Source organism: Vanessa atalanta, chromosome 26, assembly GCF_905147765.1.
Source record: "Vanessa atalanta chromosome 26, ilVanAtal1.2, whole genome shotgun sequence".
Taxonomy (NCBI): Eukaryota; Metazoa; Arthropoda; class Insecta; order Lepidoptera; family Nymphalidae; genus Vanessa; species Vanessa atalanta.
Genome location: NC_061896.1, coordinates 3,292,555 through 3,310,283, shown reverse-complemented (window position 1 = coordinate 3,310,283; position 17,729 = coordinate 3,292,555). Strand labels below are relative to the sequence as shown.

Here is a 17,729-nt window from a genome sequence, read left to right as displayed (position 1 = left end):
ATAATCATTATGTTTTGATAATTTCGGATCAAATGTAGTACAAGACTTAGTAACAAGAGAATAGTAAATCTCGGAGATAATTTTATTCTATAGTCAATACAAAGCACAGGAAGAGTAAAGATAAATAAACAATTTCGAGATTTTGAATAATCTATGGTATTCATTATGGATTCGTGAAAAATGCTTTTTGAATGTCGGCGACTTTAATGGATCATCGGAAGTAAATTTAGTAAATATCGTGGATATATGGAGTTCAGTCGAATATTAATATTATAAACCAACATATATAATTAAGATTATAGTCCGCGAACTATGAACATTCCGAAGTCGCTGCGGGTGTATTAAGTAAACTGACTGGCAACTATTACTCGCGATGATGATGCCTCAATGGGCGGCGTAATTAAATAGGATATATTAGCAAATCGCATGAAATATGTACTTAAATCTGATGATTGTTTATTTTCACTCCTTCTCCTTGTTTAATTGGGACAGGCTTATTCTTTATTAATTAGGTGCATTTATTGGTATATAATCAGAATTTTTATTAAAAACATTTGTAAAACTAGAAATCGTAGTAAAAAAAGTCATACTCAGTACATCACATTTTATTTATAAACATGTAGTTTAAAAACAAATGACCTAATTCCTATTTATCCTATTTCTTAGGTTAAAAGTGTATCTTGTAATAATTAATTACATCCTGAAACAATATTTTAATTCTTTTTACACAAAATTAATAATTCAGCAATTTGATTTTAAAAAGAAATGTTATTCATCGTCGGAACCAATGCATTCGTCAACAATAACACCACCAGATATGAGAGCTAGTATTTCTTCATCATTCATTTCATCATCTTCATCAAATTCAGTGTCAATTTCAAAATCAGTTAAATCATCTTCATTAATAATAATATTTTGTTTTAAAGCAGTTGCTTTTAAGGGTTTGCTCAAAATTTTATCTCTGGAAGATTCTTTTGAAACAGTCTTCTGTACCGGTTTGGCTAGAGGCCTTTTGATTTTATTGTTTTCTTTCGGTTCATCGACTTTAGGTTTCTTTTTAGAAGTATTAGGTTTTGTACTTGGACTTTTTATTGTATTGTTTTCTTCGATTTTAATTTTATTTCCAGAAATATTAGGTTTACCTATAGGACTTTTCATTTTATTCGTCTTTTTGGGTTCTTCGATTTTAGGATTATTTTCGGAAGTACGCGATTTTGTTACAACTGATTTTTTCTGGATTATATTTTCTATTGGTTTGACTTTTTCAGATAATACATTTTTTTGTGCATGAGTTGTTTCCGTAGTTTCGATTGCTACCATTTTATTTTTTCGCTCTTTCTCTTTAGGTACTATAATTAGTTTTTCTTCTCGGGTATTTGATTCAAGAATTATTTTTTCTTTAGGCGTGACTGCTTCTTTCTCATCATCCTCTATTTCATTTGTATCTTTCTCATCTTTTTCAGTTCCAACTTCTTCATCATTGTTTGCAAATATTGTATTGAGTTGCTTAGGACATTGTAGGAATCTATAACATGATGATACAGTTATTCTCGCGCTTCCTGGAACAAAATTAAATAATGTTTTTTAAATTTTTAATTTAACTAATTTTTAGATTATGTTCTCGTATACTCACCACAGCGGATATCTTTGGCAGAACAGATATTGTCAAAGTCTGTTATCGAGGTAAGTCGCGCAGCAAATGTATTGGTCTCTTTATGAATGCGTTTGAAACCCTTTATCTTGTATTCATCCAGAAATTTTGTGAGGCAACCGCTCTCAGGTCGGCAAGAGAAACAAATCTGCGATTAACAAAAATACTTATTTTTAAATACTAATATATGAAAAAGAAAACACGTTCTAAAGTTTTATTTTTTAAATAAAATCGAATAAATGCAATTCGTTTTACATACGTATTTATAGACAATTGTATGGAACTTACCTTGACAAAAAGAGGATTATAGACGTTAAGTAATCTTTTGGTAACATTGAGTCCAAGAGCCTGTAAAAAGTTTATAAATTGATTATAACAGTTTGGGAGAAAATTTATAAAAATGGTGGTAATTATATTTTAATACGAAAGTCATACATTTCTTATTTCGTCGCTGGCTTCGTTACGAAGACTTTCCGCAACAAATCGTTCTGCTTCTGTAGGTGGATCATCAGGCAGCGCTTGCCAGACCTGACGAAAAATTTACATAAAATAACTAAGAGTCACAAATTATTCAATTCATTTGAATTTATTTTGTGTTTTAATTTTATTCTTTAACTACGAGTCACTTGTAATAAATTTTTTTTGATTGAATCTGTTTACTTGTCAAACTAGATGAGGGCTGATTCAGAATTGACAACGAAACGATAACGAATATGAAAAATAAAAGTTAAGGTACGAGGTATGTTTAAAACAGCATGTTTCTTTCTATATTCCCTGTATCTACAAGTTTCTTGCGCGGGTATGTTCGGGTTGTCGATACACAATTCAGAACATATTGGGACAGATTATTTCATATCAATAGTCACCAAGATAAAATTTCCAACTACTATTGCTTAAAAAAACAGAAAGGATTCAGAAAACTCCTACGTAATTCACAATCAACGTATAAGGGATACATGTTAAACTTTTACAATGTAATTATAACTCATACCTCAATCATAATAGTCTGCAATTCTTCTTCCAAGACTCTGGTCATCAGCCCATTCAATTCAAATTGGCCGCCATCTTGTTTTTCAGGTTCTTCAGTTTCAACGTCGAGTTCTAGCTTTTTCTCTGGTACGGGATACAAAGTATATTAAATATAATAATTTAACCGAATTCATTTAAATTTAAGTAAATTATATGTAGTAGTAATAGTATATTCTCACCTTTTACTTCTTTTTCAGCTGTTTTTTGTTTCAAAGGTTTTGTTTCAGGCGATTTTTGAGTAACTTCCACCGAACGTTTTATCTCAGAAACTGTATTCATTTTCGGCTTCAATGATTCACGGCAACTAACAGGACGTTCTGGAATAATAATTAGTACATAAATAATTAATTGATATGAAGATAATTAGATCATGCAATTATATTTCTATTAATTAAAATTTAGAAAAATTCACAAATAATAACATAATTTTTAAATGTTTAAAATTAGTTTTTAAAAAGTAACGATGAATAGTTTTTCATTTAACTAAACTTTCTTTAAAGAAGAGAACGCTTTCCCGAGCGGGAGTAGATCGAGGGACTCTTGAAAATTGGGGACTACCCAGTAGATAAAACACGTGGAATCTAGATTGCCGTTACCGTGTTTATAATTCTTCTCCTGCCAAGCGCTGAATGAAAACATCGCCAAAACACCTGTCTATATGTATTGGACGAAATTCTGCCACACGTATACACATTTGAGTAAAGTAGTGGAATAAACTCTAAAAGGAGGCCTTCGCTTCAGAGGCCAAGTTTTGCTTTTCCTTGCATTTTTATAATGAATCACACATCCAAACATGTAGAGGAAGGTTTATACAATCTTCTCCTGTATAAACTACAACTTATAAGTATATTGTATTAAACGATCCACTGTTTTTAATAACATAGAAGTAATATTTGAATCACTGAATGATACCATACTTATAGAATAGAGAGCATGAGAATTGACCGACAAAATCTGAAATTCCGATGTTTAGTAGATTTCAAATTGAACCAAAACAAGTCCACAAAAACCGACTCAGCATTACAAAGTTTAAGTGATACTTAATATAAACAATAAGGAGGTGCGCAGAAACTTCAGAGTATTTTTTTGCGTTTGGTAACTTATACCCTAAAGATGATTTCAATCCTGGAAACGATAGAACGAATTTGGTAGAAGATCGAAACATCTTCTGATCCAATGTCAATACAAACAAAGACCAAGCCAAAGGAACTGAAGTTAGTATAATATAAAACTAATGTATGATCAAATTGAAAGCGCTATGGTCAAAGTTAAGGAATATAAAAACTCAAAGGAGAAAGTGATTCCAATTGGTACTCATGACAAACAATTTGTTAGTTGATTAGAAACTCATAGCAAATATTGAGTCAAAATAATATTTATTTGTAATGCAGTCGAGATGAGAAATGATTGTGTTAATACTGCAAACACAATCAGATCTGATTAAGACATTGTTTTGACTTAAATTATGGTCATTTGAATGATACCAAAGAATATTGCCATTGAAATAGAATACTACTTTTTGAAAAGACAGTTTAAAAATAATCAATTTAGGGGTATCAATCATGCAGATGACTAGCAAAGATAATCATTAACAAGCCAAGGAACATAACATGGAAGAAGCTAAGCAAGACTTATAAAATTTTAGGAAGATAAGTAATTTTCTATAAGCTGTAAAATAAAACAAAGCAAACGTCAATCTTGACGAAACAAAACCCTAGGAAAACAACCCAGTCAGATACTTACAACATTGAAAGTAATGCTGATACTGCAGACTATATCGAACCCGTCGGAACTAAAAAAAGACCTACGTGATGTTGACAGCTGATGAACTGCATTTTTTTTATGTACATGATGGATTTGCTTTCTTCAATATTGGAATACCAAAAAAGTTAAAGGATTAAAACAAAAATTCTTACCACTGAAGAATATACGAAGAACTCTTGAAAACTTCGTATTCATCACCGCATAAGAAAAATTTCAACTTTGTGTTCAGTCATACTTGTCCTGAAACTCTTTCCGACTCATCGACAACCGAAGAACTGAAAAATTTTGAAACATAGAAATCTTTGAATTTTCAAAATTAAAAATGTAATAACTGTATTTACATACCTTTCGATGTATGTCGACGATTACGGCATTTTAAATCAATATCTAATATCAGTAGTTAAACTTTTTGTAAAAAATTATTTAAATTTACGAATAACAAAATAAAAAAACAACAAAATGTTCACCAAATAAATCCTTTATTATTTAACATTAATAGGAAATGCACAGGATAAAGAGAAAAAAAGTTCGTACTAGTACGTAGTACTAATACCGAAAATTAATCAAGACAAATAACTTCATCTTCTGAATCAGAAGATGCTAATTCCATATTTTCTACATCATACGTATCAGTCATTTCAGCTCTGTATTTAGCAATCATTTCTTCTATTTTAGACCTAGAAAATTCAGCATCTACCGTCACACACTTGATGTCGTGACCATCCGCTACGTAGTCTAATTGATAATTCATTTTAGAAATTGTTTCAACGGATTCCAAATCCATATCAACTTGAAATATAACTTTCGCGTTACTCTTAACGATTTTTTGATTCTTCCACAAACTGAAATTAACTCCTTTAACACCTTGATTACTATGTCGTAAACGTTCATATACAAGAGCCGTGTTAACAGCATAATCTCTAGGTATGAAAATATTCATTTTAAAATATATGGTCTTATTTTCGTCCGCTCCTATGACTACCAAAAGCTGACGGTTAATCTTCCCTAAATCAATGGAAGAGATCCACTTTCTTGATTCTTCATTTTCTGGTAAAATACCAAGATATCCTGGTTGACAAAAACCATATTTAACAAAATCTGTCCTACTTTTACCCTCAAGCTGATGGTACTTAAATAATCGAAATATTATGAGATCTTTAATTTTTCTTGCTGTTATTAAGGACAATGGCTTATTACCTTTAGCTGCAATTTTAACAATATTCGGATCGTGGCCCAGCGATGGCATAGGACAGTTAGCCGATAAAGGAAGAACTTTTAATGATGATTCATTCAGACCCGCATCGAAAGCGTCTTTATCTATAGCAACCGCTTTAAGGAATACGTTTACTTTCTGGAGTTCGTAGCTCAACATCATCTTGTGTTTTTCTAAAGCACGGGCAGAAGATGGCGGCATGTCTACGTACACGCGTGTACCTTTATCGGTGACAATCTTTTTGACAAACTTCCACTTACCTATATTAACGCCCTCCAACTTTTTATTTTGTAGCTTGAGTTTTGATAATGGTTCTATATTCCTACACCTGGAATGACCTGGCAACCAGATAGCCGCTCGCTCATACCACAACTCCTCAGTTGTATATACGAGAACATTAAATTCGGTGAAATCACTAAAATCTAAACTTAGAAGCCAATCCTTCGACCGTTCATCGCGAGTGATTACTTCGTTTCGGTAAGTGCTGTTCTGTTTATTAAGAGTGAAGTCGGGAGCCCAGCCCTCACAAGTTTCCGTGACCTTTATTAGTTGTTGGATTAAAAAGTCCTTTAATTTATCCGTCTCGTACTCTACTATTGGCTGAAAATCATCTTTACACAAATATAAACTGTAACCCTCCTTTTTATTTTCTTCGAAAATCGGTTGAGGCGCTTCCTGGTAAGTCGGCACGAATTGATACTGAGCGGGAAAGGGCACCATAAGAGAAGAGTTCATGAAAATCCCTGGATTTGCAACATCAACTGACATCATACCAACATTCCAATCTGGAACTAATAATAGAAATGTTGACTATACGTTTCCATACTTCAAACAAGGTCAAGCTATAATATAATTAAAAAAATATACAATTAAATTAATGCTACTTACTTTGTTGTCCGTGTAATCTAGGCGGACTAGGTTCATGTTGATCTGTGAAAGTCAAAAAGTCACATTTTTTTATCATGAATACTCTTAGTTAATGAAAGCGAATACAGCTAAGTAATATTAGAAGTGGTAGAGTCTTACCTTTAATAAAGTTCGGTTCAGTTGATCGCCTAGAATGTTTTGCAGAAACATCAGAATCATCTGCAAGTTAATTATATTTATTATTATTTATATTTTAGATGTGATTTACTTTTACATTAATCATGTTCTTAAAATAGGACAGGATACCAAGTTTAATTAACATTCCATTTTTAAAAAATGTATGCATATATTATTATACTATGGTTTAAAATGCTTTAATATGAGAACGTTTTAATAAAATTGCCTAGAATATAAACAATTAGAATATGAAAGTCGGAACCATTCTTATTCTTACCTTGAGCAACTCGTTTCATATTTCTATAGTGACTAGGCAAGCTAGATACTACTTCATCAAAAATATTTTCTTCATCCCTCTGAGTGTGTTTTGCGTTAAACTTAATTACCATTTCTATAAAAGAAACGTCCTTATCCCCAAATAGTTCATGAAGTTTCCGTCCCAGTGTCCATTTAAGTTCACTTTGAACCCGTTTCTTAATCTCGTTGGGCAAGGCACTGCCATATTTACATAAAATCTTTTCGGAGATTTCGTCTATTGCTTTACTCCTCTTTGCTTTGATCGTTGGGCTTAACGCGTGTCTTTTTTGTGCGACGTCGATTTCGAAACGCGGTTTTTGTGCAATGTTTTCGCTTAAGCTCTTCACCTCATCAGTCCTTGAAAATATTTCCTTAGAATATTCTTTACTTAGATCATCACGATTGCGTCTTTCATCATAAGAATCTTGTTTATAACGTTCATAGTCGTTAGGAACATGATCTTCATCACGACGTCTATCACTATTGTAACCTTCTTTTTTGTGTTCACCTTTCCTGTACATCACAGCTTTCTTTGTAAAATCCACGGCTCTTTTGTAAACTTCATCGATCTCCTTTTGCAGTTGCTCTTGCTTTTCTAATATTTCCTTTTTCTTTTCTTCTATGCGACCAGAGTATTCTTCTCTTTTGCGTGGTATGTCATCTTTTCGTTCATGGTCGGATTTATAACGGGTAACTTCACGGTCCTGCCGTTGATATGCTTTATCCACCCTGTCGGAATGAGGTTTGCGAATTTCGCCTTCACGGATATAATCGCGATGACCTTCAAAGTCTTTCCTCGTATATTCCTTTTGCATGCGATTCTTGTCCTCTAATCGAGATGATGACTCCGGAGGACTCGACAGAGGAAGGGGTTTCCATTTTCCAACCTCTTTTCGAATTCTGATTTCTTCTTCAAAATCCCTTCTGTTGTCAGCGGGTTGGTAGTCATCGCGTTTTTTTTCTCTAGGTTCCCAGACGGGAACATGTTTTTCAATTTGACGGTCATGAATTATCGATCTATTTTGATGCGAGTAGTCTTCTCTTGCATCTTGTCCTGGCCAAACAGGGGGTGGTGGTGGGTCGCGGGCTTCAGGGCTTCGTCGTTTCTCAAGGGCCCAAGATCGCCGAGGAGAGCGGGGGGATGGTGAATGGCGTTTGTAACGATCCCGCAATGGCGATCTTTCGCGCCTTGGAGATCTTGAAGTACGAGACCTGGACCTCTTCGATTCCTGTTCTATTGGTCTTTGTTGATCCGAAGCTCGTTGTATATCAAACTTTTGAAGTCTTGATACATCTCTTCTATCTTCTATGATATTCTTAGGTGGAAACGCCTTTTCCCTATCTTGCCAATCTTGTCTTGATACAGGATATTGTACGTCCTCGCGGACGTTGTGACGGTAACCACCTGAGTATATAGCTTCATCTGACGCCTGTAAATTGAAATGTAATATGCAAACACGAAAATGATAGTCCTATTATACATTTTTAAATATGTATAGCATCAATATTATATTATTTTTATCATTTCAAAAAGATAAGAAACAGATATGGTAAAACGTATATTCATTTTATTAAAAAAATGTAAATAACAAACACTCTTTTTATCAGAAAAACTGTAACCTCAAAACCTAGCAAACTATATTTTTAATTGATGTACGAGGTCTGTTCTGCTGTCTTGTTCGTGTATTCCGTTTATTTTAGTAAGGTTTTCCGAGTTTTTTTTCTGCATTACAATATTACAGGCACAAGCTATAGTCAGTTAGGTATTTTTTCTTGAACAGCCAATTAATTTTAAAAAAATGTTCATTAATTTGTTTGATATCTTCTTCTCTATCCTTAATACCTTTTACCATACTTACTATTTCCGCTTCGAATAACACCTTTTTCAAAACAATGACAAAATGAAGTGAGTAAACACAGCCCTTACTTAATCGTCTTGCGTAGTTCATCGACTTTACGTAATATCTTAGTATTAGGAAATTTAAACTGCTAATTTAGGTGGTCTTCAATAGTATCAGCTACAATGAACCTGTTGTTCTTAAATAAGCATAGCTTCGGAGTTCAATTTGTCAAATTGATTTAATTATTTTTTTTCTTTTATACTCGTTCTTGTGATGTCTAATCAAATTATCATATTTCAATGATAAAATGTCGTATGTTTTCTTTGAGGCACAGTAATCTATTACACTCCCAAAATTTTATTTAAAAACCATCTACCGAAATAAAGGAAAATCGGTAATCTGAATAATCATAATATGTTTGCACTTTTCTCATTTACATCACATGGAATAGCTTAATGCAAAATATTCTTGGGGATATGTACATTTGCTGGTGCCTTGATCCTCCGCCACTATACAAGTGTTTATTACACCTAGATTCTTTATCGAGAAATACTTAACACAAAATGCCCAATTTTTGTTTTGTGGATTCTGATCTAGTCAAATATGAACTCATCAACAGAATTAAAAAATATATTCATATTTTCTCGAATCTAAGTCGTTTATAAAAAGATCTAGTCCAAGTTCTTCTATTATGGTTTTATATTCAATTATCAATTATAAGGTCTTCGTAAATTTATAAAAAAAAAATAGAAAATTCATTGATTGTGTCGTTATTAACTTTTAACGTAAAATACGTGGTCTTAAATGAAATTTCCATTAATAATTATGATTACCTGTTGAATCGATTCGATGTTCTTAAAGCTGCACCTAATAAGATATACCAGAAGTACCACGACGAAAGTTATGTAGTCACAATGCCATTGTCATTCGCCATAGATCATCTTTGTGTATCATCGAGAAGTTCCCGTTCTGCTACTTAAGCAAGAGATTCAAAATGCCATCTAATTAAGTACGGATCCGGTGAGATTGTTAAGCACATAATGAGAAAATGCTTTACCTTAACTATGTCTAACTACAAAACTAAACAAAACAACAAAGTAGTGACTAGCGGGTCTTCTACGACTAACAGTGGGCTAGTTCGGTGTCGATTTTAAGTGTCCCTGGTTTGTTCGTCACCATCATCAAAGAAATTCACGACAAAAGTCTTGAAATGCTAATTGTTACTCATTTGTTTGTTGAGAAATTTCTTCAAGCAGATTGTATAATCCCAAATTGTACAATCAACCATCATTGTTTGAAATTGTATCACTTCCAGTCTTTATAATTTCAATTTCCTACATTGTTATAAAATCCATGGTCACCGAATTCTCAATAAAATGGCAGCGATGCAAGCGTTTTGCAATTTTTTATATAATTTAAAACCTCTTGAATTGTTTCATTTACTGTGAAATGAGAACTATTCCTTCACCATCCATTTCAAAATATTATTTCTGTATATTTTGCTAATAACTCATTATTAAACTATTATTTACCACCTTGCCATTGTGATGTCGAGCCAATTTATTTAAAATTAAAAATTCTATATTTCCTAGGACATTTTCCCAAAACAAACTTTTCGTTACATTTCATAGTTTCGTTACATACATCAAACATTTCTACTTGTGTCGTTTTTCATTTACTCAAAAATTATCATTGATTTAAATATTCCATATATTCGGAACTTTACTAAAATTGAAAACTATTCTGAAAAAATCACCAAATGAAACCCTCTTTTCCCAGTGAGCTTTATATTTTTATTAGCATTTTATTTTCAAGTAATATAACATATATTACTCATAAAATAAATACAATATTTGCATTATGCATATTCATAAATATTCCATAAACAGTAATCCATAGACAATCTTCATCGACTCTAAGTTCCTTGTTCTTTAGATAATTTTAATAGAAATATCCTAAAACGACAAACTAATAAACATAGCTTGAGAGATATTTTCAACCACATTCTTCGAAAACATCAGCTTTTCCTCGTATCTTTATCATATAATTCCAATTTTCGTTTATTAATCATTTTTTCTTGACTGAAGTAACATAATTGTAATATTTTACTAGCTCATATTCTGGGTAGATGTTAAGATGCTGCATTCATTGGAATCATCGGTAACTATTTGACTTAATTTTAACATTTAATTCTTCGTCTGCAATTACTTTAATTCACATAAAACAAACTAATTACACCACACTTGTCCCAATGTCCCTTAACTTAACTTAATCCCCACTACCGAATAATCACAATCAAACTCTGAAATATTAAATTTAGTTTAACTTTATAGTTAATTGTTATATCTGATGTGGTTAAGTTGTCCTTAATAACTTAGTCTTACTTGTGTTTGAGGCTCGTATGCTGGTCTGACGCTCTTGATGTTACTCGCTCGACGATCCTCTTGGTAGTCCTGAGTCTTATCGGTGTGGAGATGTGGCGGTGAGTACCTTCGTGGAATATAATTCATAGTTTAAATACATTTATTTTATTTATAACAGACGACTGGCAAATGAACGCAGGGTAAAGAACGGTACCTATAAATTTGACATAGGCCATCCCAGTTCAATATTATCATTGGACTTTGGGACATCTATTTGTATTTACTTGAAATTATATAAAAAAGTCAAAGTAATGTTGTGTAATTAATGATCTTGGGTAAATGAGCCGAGATGGCCCAGTGGTTAGAACGCGTGCATCTTAACCGATGATTTCGGGTTCAAACCCAGGCAGGCACCACTGAATTTTCATGTGCTTAATTTGTGTTTATAATTCATCTCGTGCTCGGCGGTGAAGGAAAACATCGTGAGGAAACCTGCATGTGTCTAATTTCAACGAAACTCTGCCACATGTGTATTCCGCCGACCCGCATTGGAGCAGCGTGGTGGAATATGCTCCAAACCTTCTCCTCAAAGGGAGAGGAGACCTTTAGCCCAGCAGTGGGAAATTACAGACTGCTAATGCTTAGGTAAATCTAATGCGTTTGAAAAAAAGCAAATGTCCTGCAGTTCCCACCTTCCTTGCCTCCGTGGAGACTCTTGTCTGTGAGACGCTATACCTCTCGGAACGACTCGGCTTGGAGACGGACGACTTGCAACTCGCCGGTCCACTGTTCAATTAATAACATATTTATTATGGAAATGAACGCTATTATTATAAAAAATAAAATAGGACACATTATTAAAATTGAATAAAAAATATATTATTCCAAGGTTGGTGGTAAATTGGCGATGTAAGGAATGGTTAATATTTCTTACAGCGCCATAGTCTATTGGCAGTGGTGACCACTTACCATCAGGTAGCCAATTTGCTTGTCCGCCTTCCTAAATCATAAAAAAATAGAACTATGAGAAGTAAAGAGAGCGACTAACGGATTATAATAGAAACAAAAAACTATCACTTATAAAATAATAATAGTATCAGATACCATTAGTCAGAACTTAAAATAGTCAATTAAATCATATCTTAAGCTTCGTTATATTTTCTCACTTTTTTATCGTTATAAGTCAGAATTCACCATTCTGATACGTGTGTCCTGTAAACTTCATAATTATTCTAATAAATGCCACATATCATAATCTCACATTTCACGCTCTTGTATTGAGCTGAGTTGTGTTTCATCTTACAGAATACCTCTACTAATAAAGGCGTTACAATACAACACAATACCGTCAAAATGCACATAACCATACAGCTGAAGCTACAAACAAAGATCTTAGGGAATACTAACGAAAAAAAAGGTCTTCTACTTTAAGGCTTGTAAAAATATGTAGAATTAGATTAACTTTTAATAGATATATGAAAATACGAGCAAATGGACTACTTGATAGTATATAAATGGCCAACATCGCCCGAAGCTGACACATCACCAATGCACCACAAGCCTTGCGAGCTAAGAAGTTATATCCTTGTGCCGGTAGAATATTGAATTAAGAGTTAACATTGACTTGGTGTCACTTACTCACTTGACACCCACTTATCAGATATTCTACCGCTATCATCGATACTCAATATCGTGTCGTTTGTCTATGCCGCCTAAGTATGACATAGAAATAAAAATCTACATATTCTCAAAATGTTAAAGCGGCAAATAAGAAAGTAACTTACTAGGTGAATGTGCAGGTGGGGAGACTCTTCTTCCACGCGCATACTCTTCTTTTTTAACTTGCGGAGAGATCCTTCTATGAGATGGCGAATGCTTTCTTATAGGAGACATTTTTCTGCCTGGAGACACTTGTCTGATTTGGGGAGGTTGTCTGCCGGTTGGTGAAAATCGTCTACCATGCGGTGAAATCTGCCGTTCTATGACCATAATAGATCTGCCGGACGGCGAAATTCGCCTGCTAGGTGACAGTCTCCTATCAGGTGACACTGGCCTTCCAGTTGGAACAATATGTCTAGCAGATGGTGAAATTCGCCTTTCACTTGGCGATATGTCTCTGCTAGAATGCATAGCTCGATTTGGTGGCGAACTACGTCTTCCCGGTGAAGCCCTTCGGCCAGGCGAACGCCTATCCGGGTAGATAGGTTGTCTGCCTGGAGGGGAAATTCTTCTTCCTGGCGATCTACGACTGGGCAATATATTCCTGCTTGGGTGTGAAATGTCTCTATCTGAAGGTGAAATTCGTCTTTCTGGTGCCGTGTCTCTGCCATAAGGCCTCCGTGGCGGCGAAAATTGCCTGCTCTTATCATATCCTTTGTAGGGGTCTTCTGATTTGGACGGCACCTCTGGTATGGACTTGATTTGATTTACTTGGGGATACTTCCTATCATCATATAACTTTTTCTCATATGCAACCGTTGAAGGTTTTTCGAATTGCTTCTGTTGCTGCTAAAAATATTTAAAAAGTATCAAAAATTTAATATTTATTTGGTCAAGCTATTAAAAATACAGATTAATAATTATTCAAAGAGAGAAAGAAAAGTTAAATGTTTAAGATTTTTTTTGTCTGCAGCATTTGCAAATACCTGTGAGGCCCAGGGCGATGGTTGAATCTGCACCGGATAGTTTCCAGATCCTTGGCTATGTATAGCACCTACGTTGTACTGATTGGGGCCTTGGAAGTTGTCTTTCATTATTGTTATCTGAAAAATAAAGGTTAACTTAAAAATATGACTGAGATACCCCAGAACACGTAAATGAACGAATGTAGGTTCAGACCCAATAAGCACTGCTGATATTTCATGTGCCATTTATGTCCAAAATTCATCCTATGCTCGGGCGAAAATGAAAATATTGTCAAGATACCTGCATGGATAAGATAATTGTGGAATGAATATCCAGTAAAACGGCATTGGAGCAGAATGGCGTAATGAGTTCCAAAAATCGCCAAAATAAATATAACAAAAATGTATAATTACATTTTCGATGTTCACATCTCAATATACAGACAGAATTTCAATAATACAACTACGTTCAATATTACAAATACAAATATAACGAATATATGATTGATAACAGAAATAAATTATTTAATAATAAAATACTTACCGGTTTCTCTGTCTGCATTTCATAGTTCTGAGTTGGATATCTGCTGGACTGGATTGGTCGACTGGCCACCGGAACTTCTCTCAACGTAGATGGAATGTTCCTTTGATGATATGTTTCTTTAGGCTGCAACATAATTTATTCTTTATCTTATGTAATTTAATATTATTAAAACTCCTTAAAAACATTATTGGAATGATCGAAAGATTGCAATCTTTAATATAAATAACAAAACTGTGCCTGCCTACAATTATAGCAAGCTAGCTATTTTTGTCAACAATAAATATATGTCTTACATATATTTATTGTTGACACAAATGTACAAGGGCTTGTTATGTATGCGAACCTATGGAGGTACATTAGGACATCGCGTTCGCCGAAACCACCGACGACGGCGCGGTACCAGTAACCCTTGCGCAACATCACACCGCTCAACAACGGACCACACCGATCTTTCTTTATAATTTCTGTCTTTTAGAATTAAGAAAAGTATTAACATTATTTTATAATACTTGGTTCTGAGAGCATTCTGTGTTACAACCTCAACGCATGAAGTAGTCTAATTAAATTAGTATTAATATTTGTAAAATAAGTTTGTGAATTAAAATAAATTCACTTTTAAAGTACTTTTGGTTTTTTTTAAGTCATTCGGCTACGAACGACGTAATTGGCTCCAATCTCTAGCACCTAAAGCATTGTTTATTGGTGCAGTATTGTATACCTAGGCTATAACTACTATACCTATGGTATATGAAAATTAGAATATTATATTACAATTAAATGAGGAAACAAGCTCTAGCCTATTCCAATCACAGGAGGAGCTAATAAAAAATAAACTTTTCCATTGAATTGATGTGATATCAATGTTCGAGATCTTGAATAACAATTTACGATATCCATTATGGATTATTGCAAAATGGTGTTTAGAATGTCGGCAAAATATTAACTATTGCAACTTTGACCTTAAATAAAAGTAGATTTGATTTATGACATATATATTCGTTGAGAACTTTTTGAAGTAATATATAAAAGGATTTGTTTATCTTCACTATATCTTGGTTTGGAAAAGGCTCTTTATTTTATAGCAATACCATAAAACTGTAATACTGCCCAATTTACCTTCAAAATGCCAAAAACCTCATTTAAACCATAGTGAAATGTTGTAAGCAATATAAATAAATATAAGTTTAATTTATACTCACCCCTAAGCTAATTAGGTTGCTTTTAGGGTTATATCCATATGATGGAGTTTCTTGAGGCCCACGGCCAGTAGGAACTGTGTCTCGTGATTCAAATTGAGACTTCAATGGTGGGTTTGTCTGAAGAAGACAATAAATTTTAAATGACATTATAAACACTATAGACATATCAAATCAAAATGCTTATTCATTTATAAGTTTACTCAGAAATAAGAGATCAAGCCTATTTTGTAGTATTAATAACATATTTATTAATATATATTTTGAAAAAATTAAATTTGAAAACAAAATAGATGTATTCGAAAACAAGTATTTAAATTATAATTTATTAAATATAGCAATATGTAAATACATATTTCCATAATAATAACCCTTACTTGTGGTCCGTAAGACGTATTTAGTGGTGGTTGTTGTTGATAACTATAACTACTGGGTAATTGGGTTTGGACTGGCTGATTAGATGACCATTGATTACTAACGGCCCATGGTGTAGGCCGAACAGCTTCGGCTAGTCTATTACTGTTCCTCTCATTAAACCCTTGGCTTGGATACTCGTTTCTGGCTTGGTAATTATCCCTTGTGTCAAATGAGCTTTGTTGTGGAATATTTGTAGGCTGGTGTAAGTTACAAAATGTTATAATGTTAGCAAATATTATAAGATCTATTTCAAGCTTATATACCTTAGTTCTAATTTTAGAGTAAGTATTAATTTACAAAAAAAATCAAATGATTCAGTTATTTATGTTAAAATAACAGTATTAATATAGTAATTGTAAAATTTTATTTAATAATTTTAAAAAAATAATATATTTTTCATTCCAATCTTGCTTTAACTACGAAATTAGTGCAAACATTTGGCCACTATCAATGTATGTCAATTTGGCAACAAAAATTACATTGGACAAAAATAGTACTAATCAAAGCTATCTAGTTAAAAAGCAACACATGATTATGTCTTAAAATAACTTACAGCCGATTTCCCTACAGGAGTGAGTCGTAGTGTATTTCCTGACATCCGATAACCGTTCAGGCATTTTATTATGTGATTTCCTTCAGAATCATTTGCAAGGCCAACACGAACTTTTTTTGTACCATCGTTTTCATTTACCAAGCAATCGAGAATGAAGTCATTTATATTGCATTCTTGTTTTATTAGTATTTTTAAATCCTGATACTTCGTCTGAAACAAAATAATTTTATAACCAAAAATTTCAGTATGTTATGATCGATTTTATTCGTATACTTACAGTAACAGGCAATCCGTGAATTGTAATCATCATCTTAAACGGACTTTCAACTAAAAATCATCCAAAAAGTCCGTCCTAGGTATTTGCATTTTTTTTTTAAATTAATGCAATTAGGAATACTATGACAAAGAAGGCTAAAGCGTAGTGAATGTAACACTAGACAGACACATACGATCACTACTTTATAGTTAATTTTTTTGAGATTTTAATTGATACGAAGAGTACCTAATACTCTTTCCTATCTACTGAATGTCTATAGAAATTATTATTTAGTAACCATAGTAATAAAACTATTTATGAAAAGATTGCAAGCAGAATAAACTTTGAAATCTTTGAATTGAAATGATTTCAAAAGTCACAGAAATCACCAAGTAGAATTATTGAGAACAGATACATAAAATAATCAGGGTTGCCAATACCTATTCACCTAATTCCCCAAAAATCAAAGTGAAAATCCCCAAATTCGGAAAAAAAGCCCAATTCCCCACAAATTCCCCACACAGAAATAAAGGAAAAAAATCATGCAGTTTTATGTTACAATTTAACATTATTTTCGGTATAAATTTTAATACCTCCCTGTTTTCTTATATAAGAACGGAACATAAGAACATAAGAACGGTTAAAGAATGAATTACCTGTCGTTTTATGTTTATAAGTATAAAATTCCCCTCGTTTTCCCCGCATAGTGACAATCCCCACACCAATCCCCAATCGACTTGCAATTCCCCGCAATTCGGGGAATTCCCCACACATTGGCATCGCTGAAAATAATCATCTGTATATGAATTTTTTATCCTACTATCTTGATTCTTGAGCCATATATATTTTTATTCCTTATGTTTACATAGCACGAAATTAAAATAATATACTTGGCATGAAATTAAAATAAACTAATAAACATCGAGTATAATATTTT

At 33.1% G+C, this 17,729-nt stretch overlaps 1 protein-coding gene across 5 annotated transcripts; it reads right to left on the bottom strand.

Moving 5' to 3' along the window:
- Positions 1–589: 589 nt before the first annotated feature.
- Positions 590–17,164, bottom strand: LOC125073899 (titin homolog). 5 transcript variants are annotated; one of them, XM_047684989.1, is made up of 18 exons: positions 16,814–17,163; positions 16,537–16,746; positions 15,944–16,180; positions 15,570–15,686; positions 14,371–14,493; positions 13,848–13,964; positions 12,987–13,710; positions 11,895–11,988; positions 11,224–11,329; positions 6,979–8,428; positions 6,684–6,743; positions 6,546–6,587; positions 2,860–2,997; positions 2,643–2,764; positions 2,087–2,179; positions 1,940–1,999; positions 1,634–1,799; positions 590–1,559 (listed from the first exon to the last, which is right to left on the bottom strand). In XM_047684989.1, the coding sequence occupies exons 1-18, from the start codon at positions 16,844–16,846 to the stop codon at positions 769–771; spliced, it is 4,683 nt and encodes a 1,560-aa protein (XP_047540945.1). In that variant the 5' UTR covers positions 16,847–17,163; the 3' UTR covers positions 590–768. The 5 variants fall into 5 exon arrangements, with proteins under 5 accessions (XP_047540945.1, XP_047540946.1, XP_047540943.1 ...); XM_047684990.1 differs by lacking the exon at positions 6,546–6,587; XM_047684987.1 differs by lacking the exons at positions 590–1,559; positions 1,634–1,799; positions 1,940–1,999; ... (1 more) ...; positions 2,643–2,764; positions 2,860–2,997 and adding an exon at positions 4,933–6,448 and having other exon boundaries at positions 16,814–17,164.
- Positions 17,165–17,729: the final 565 nt, after the last annotated feature.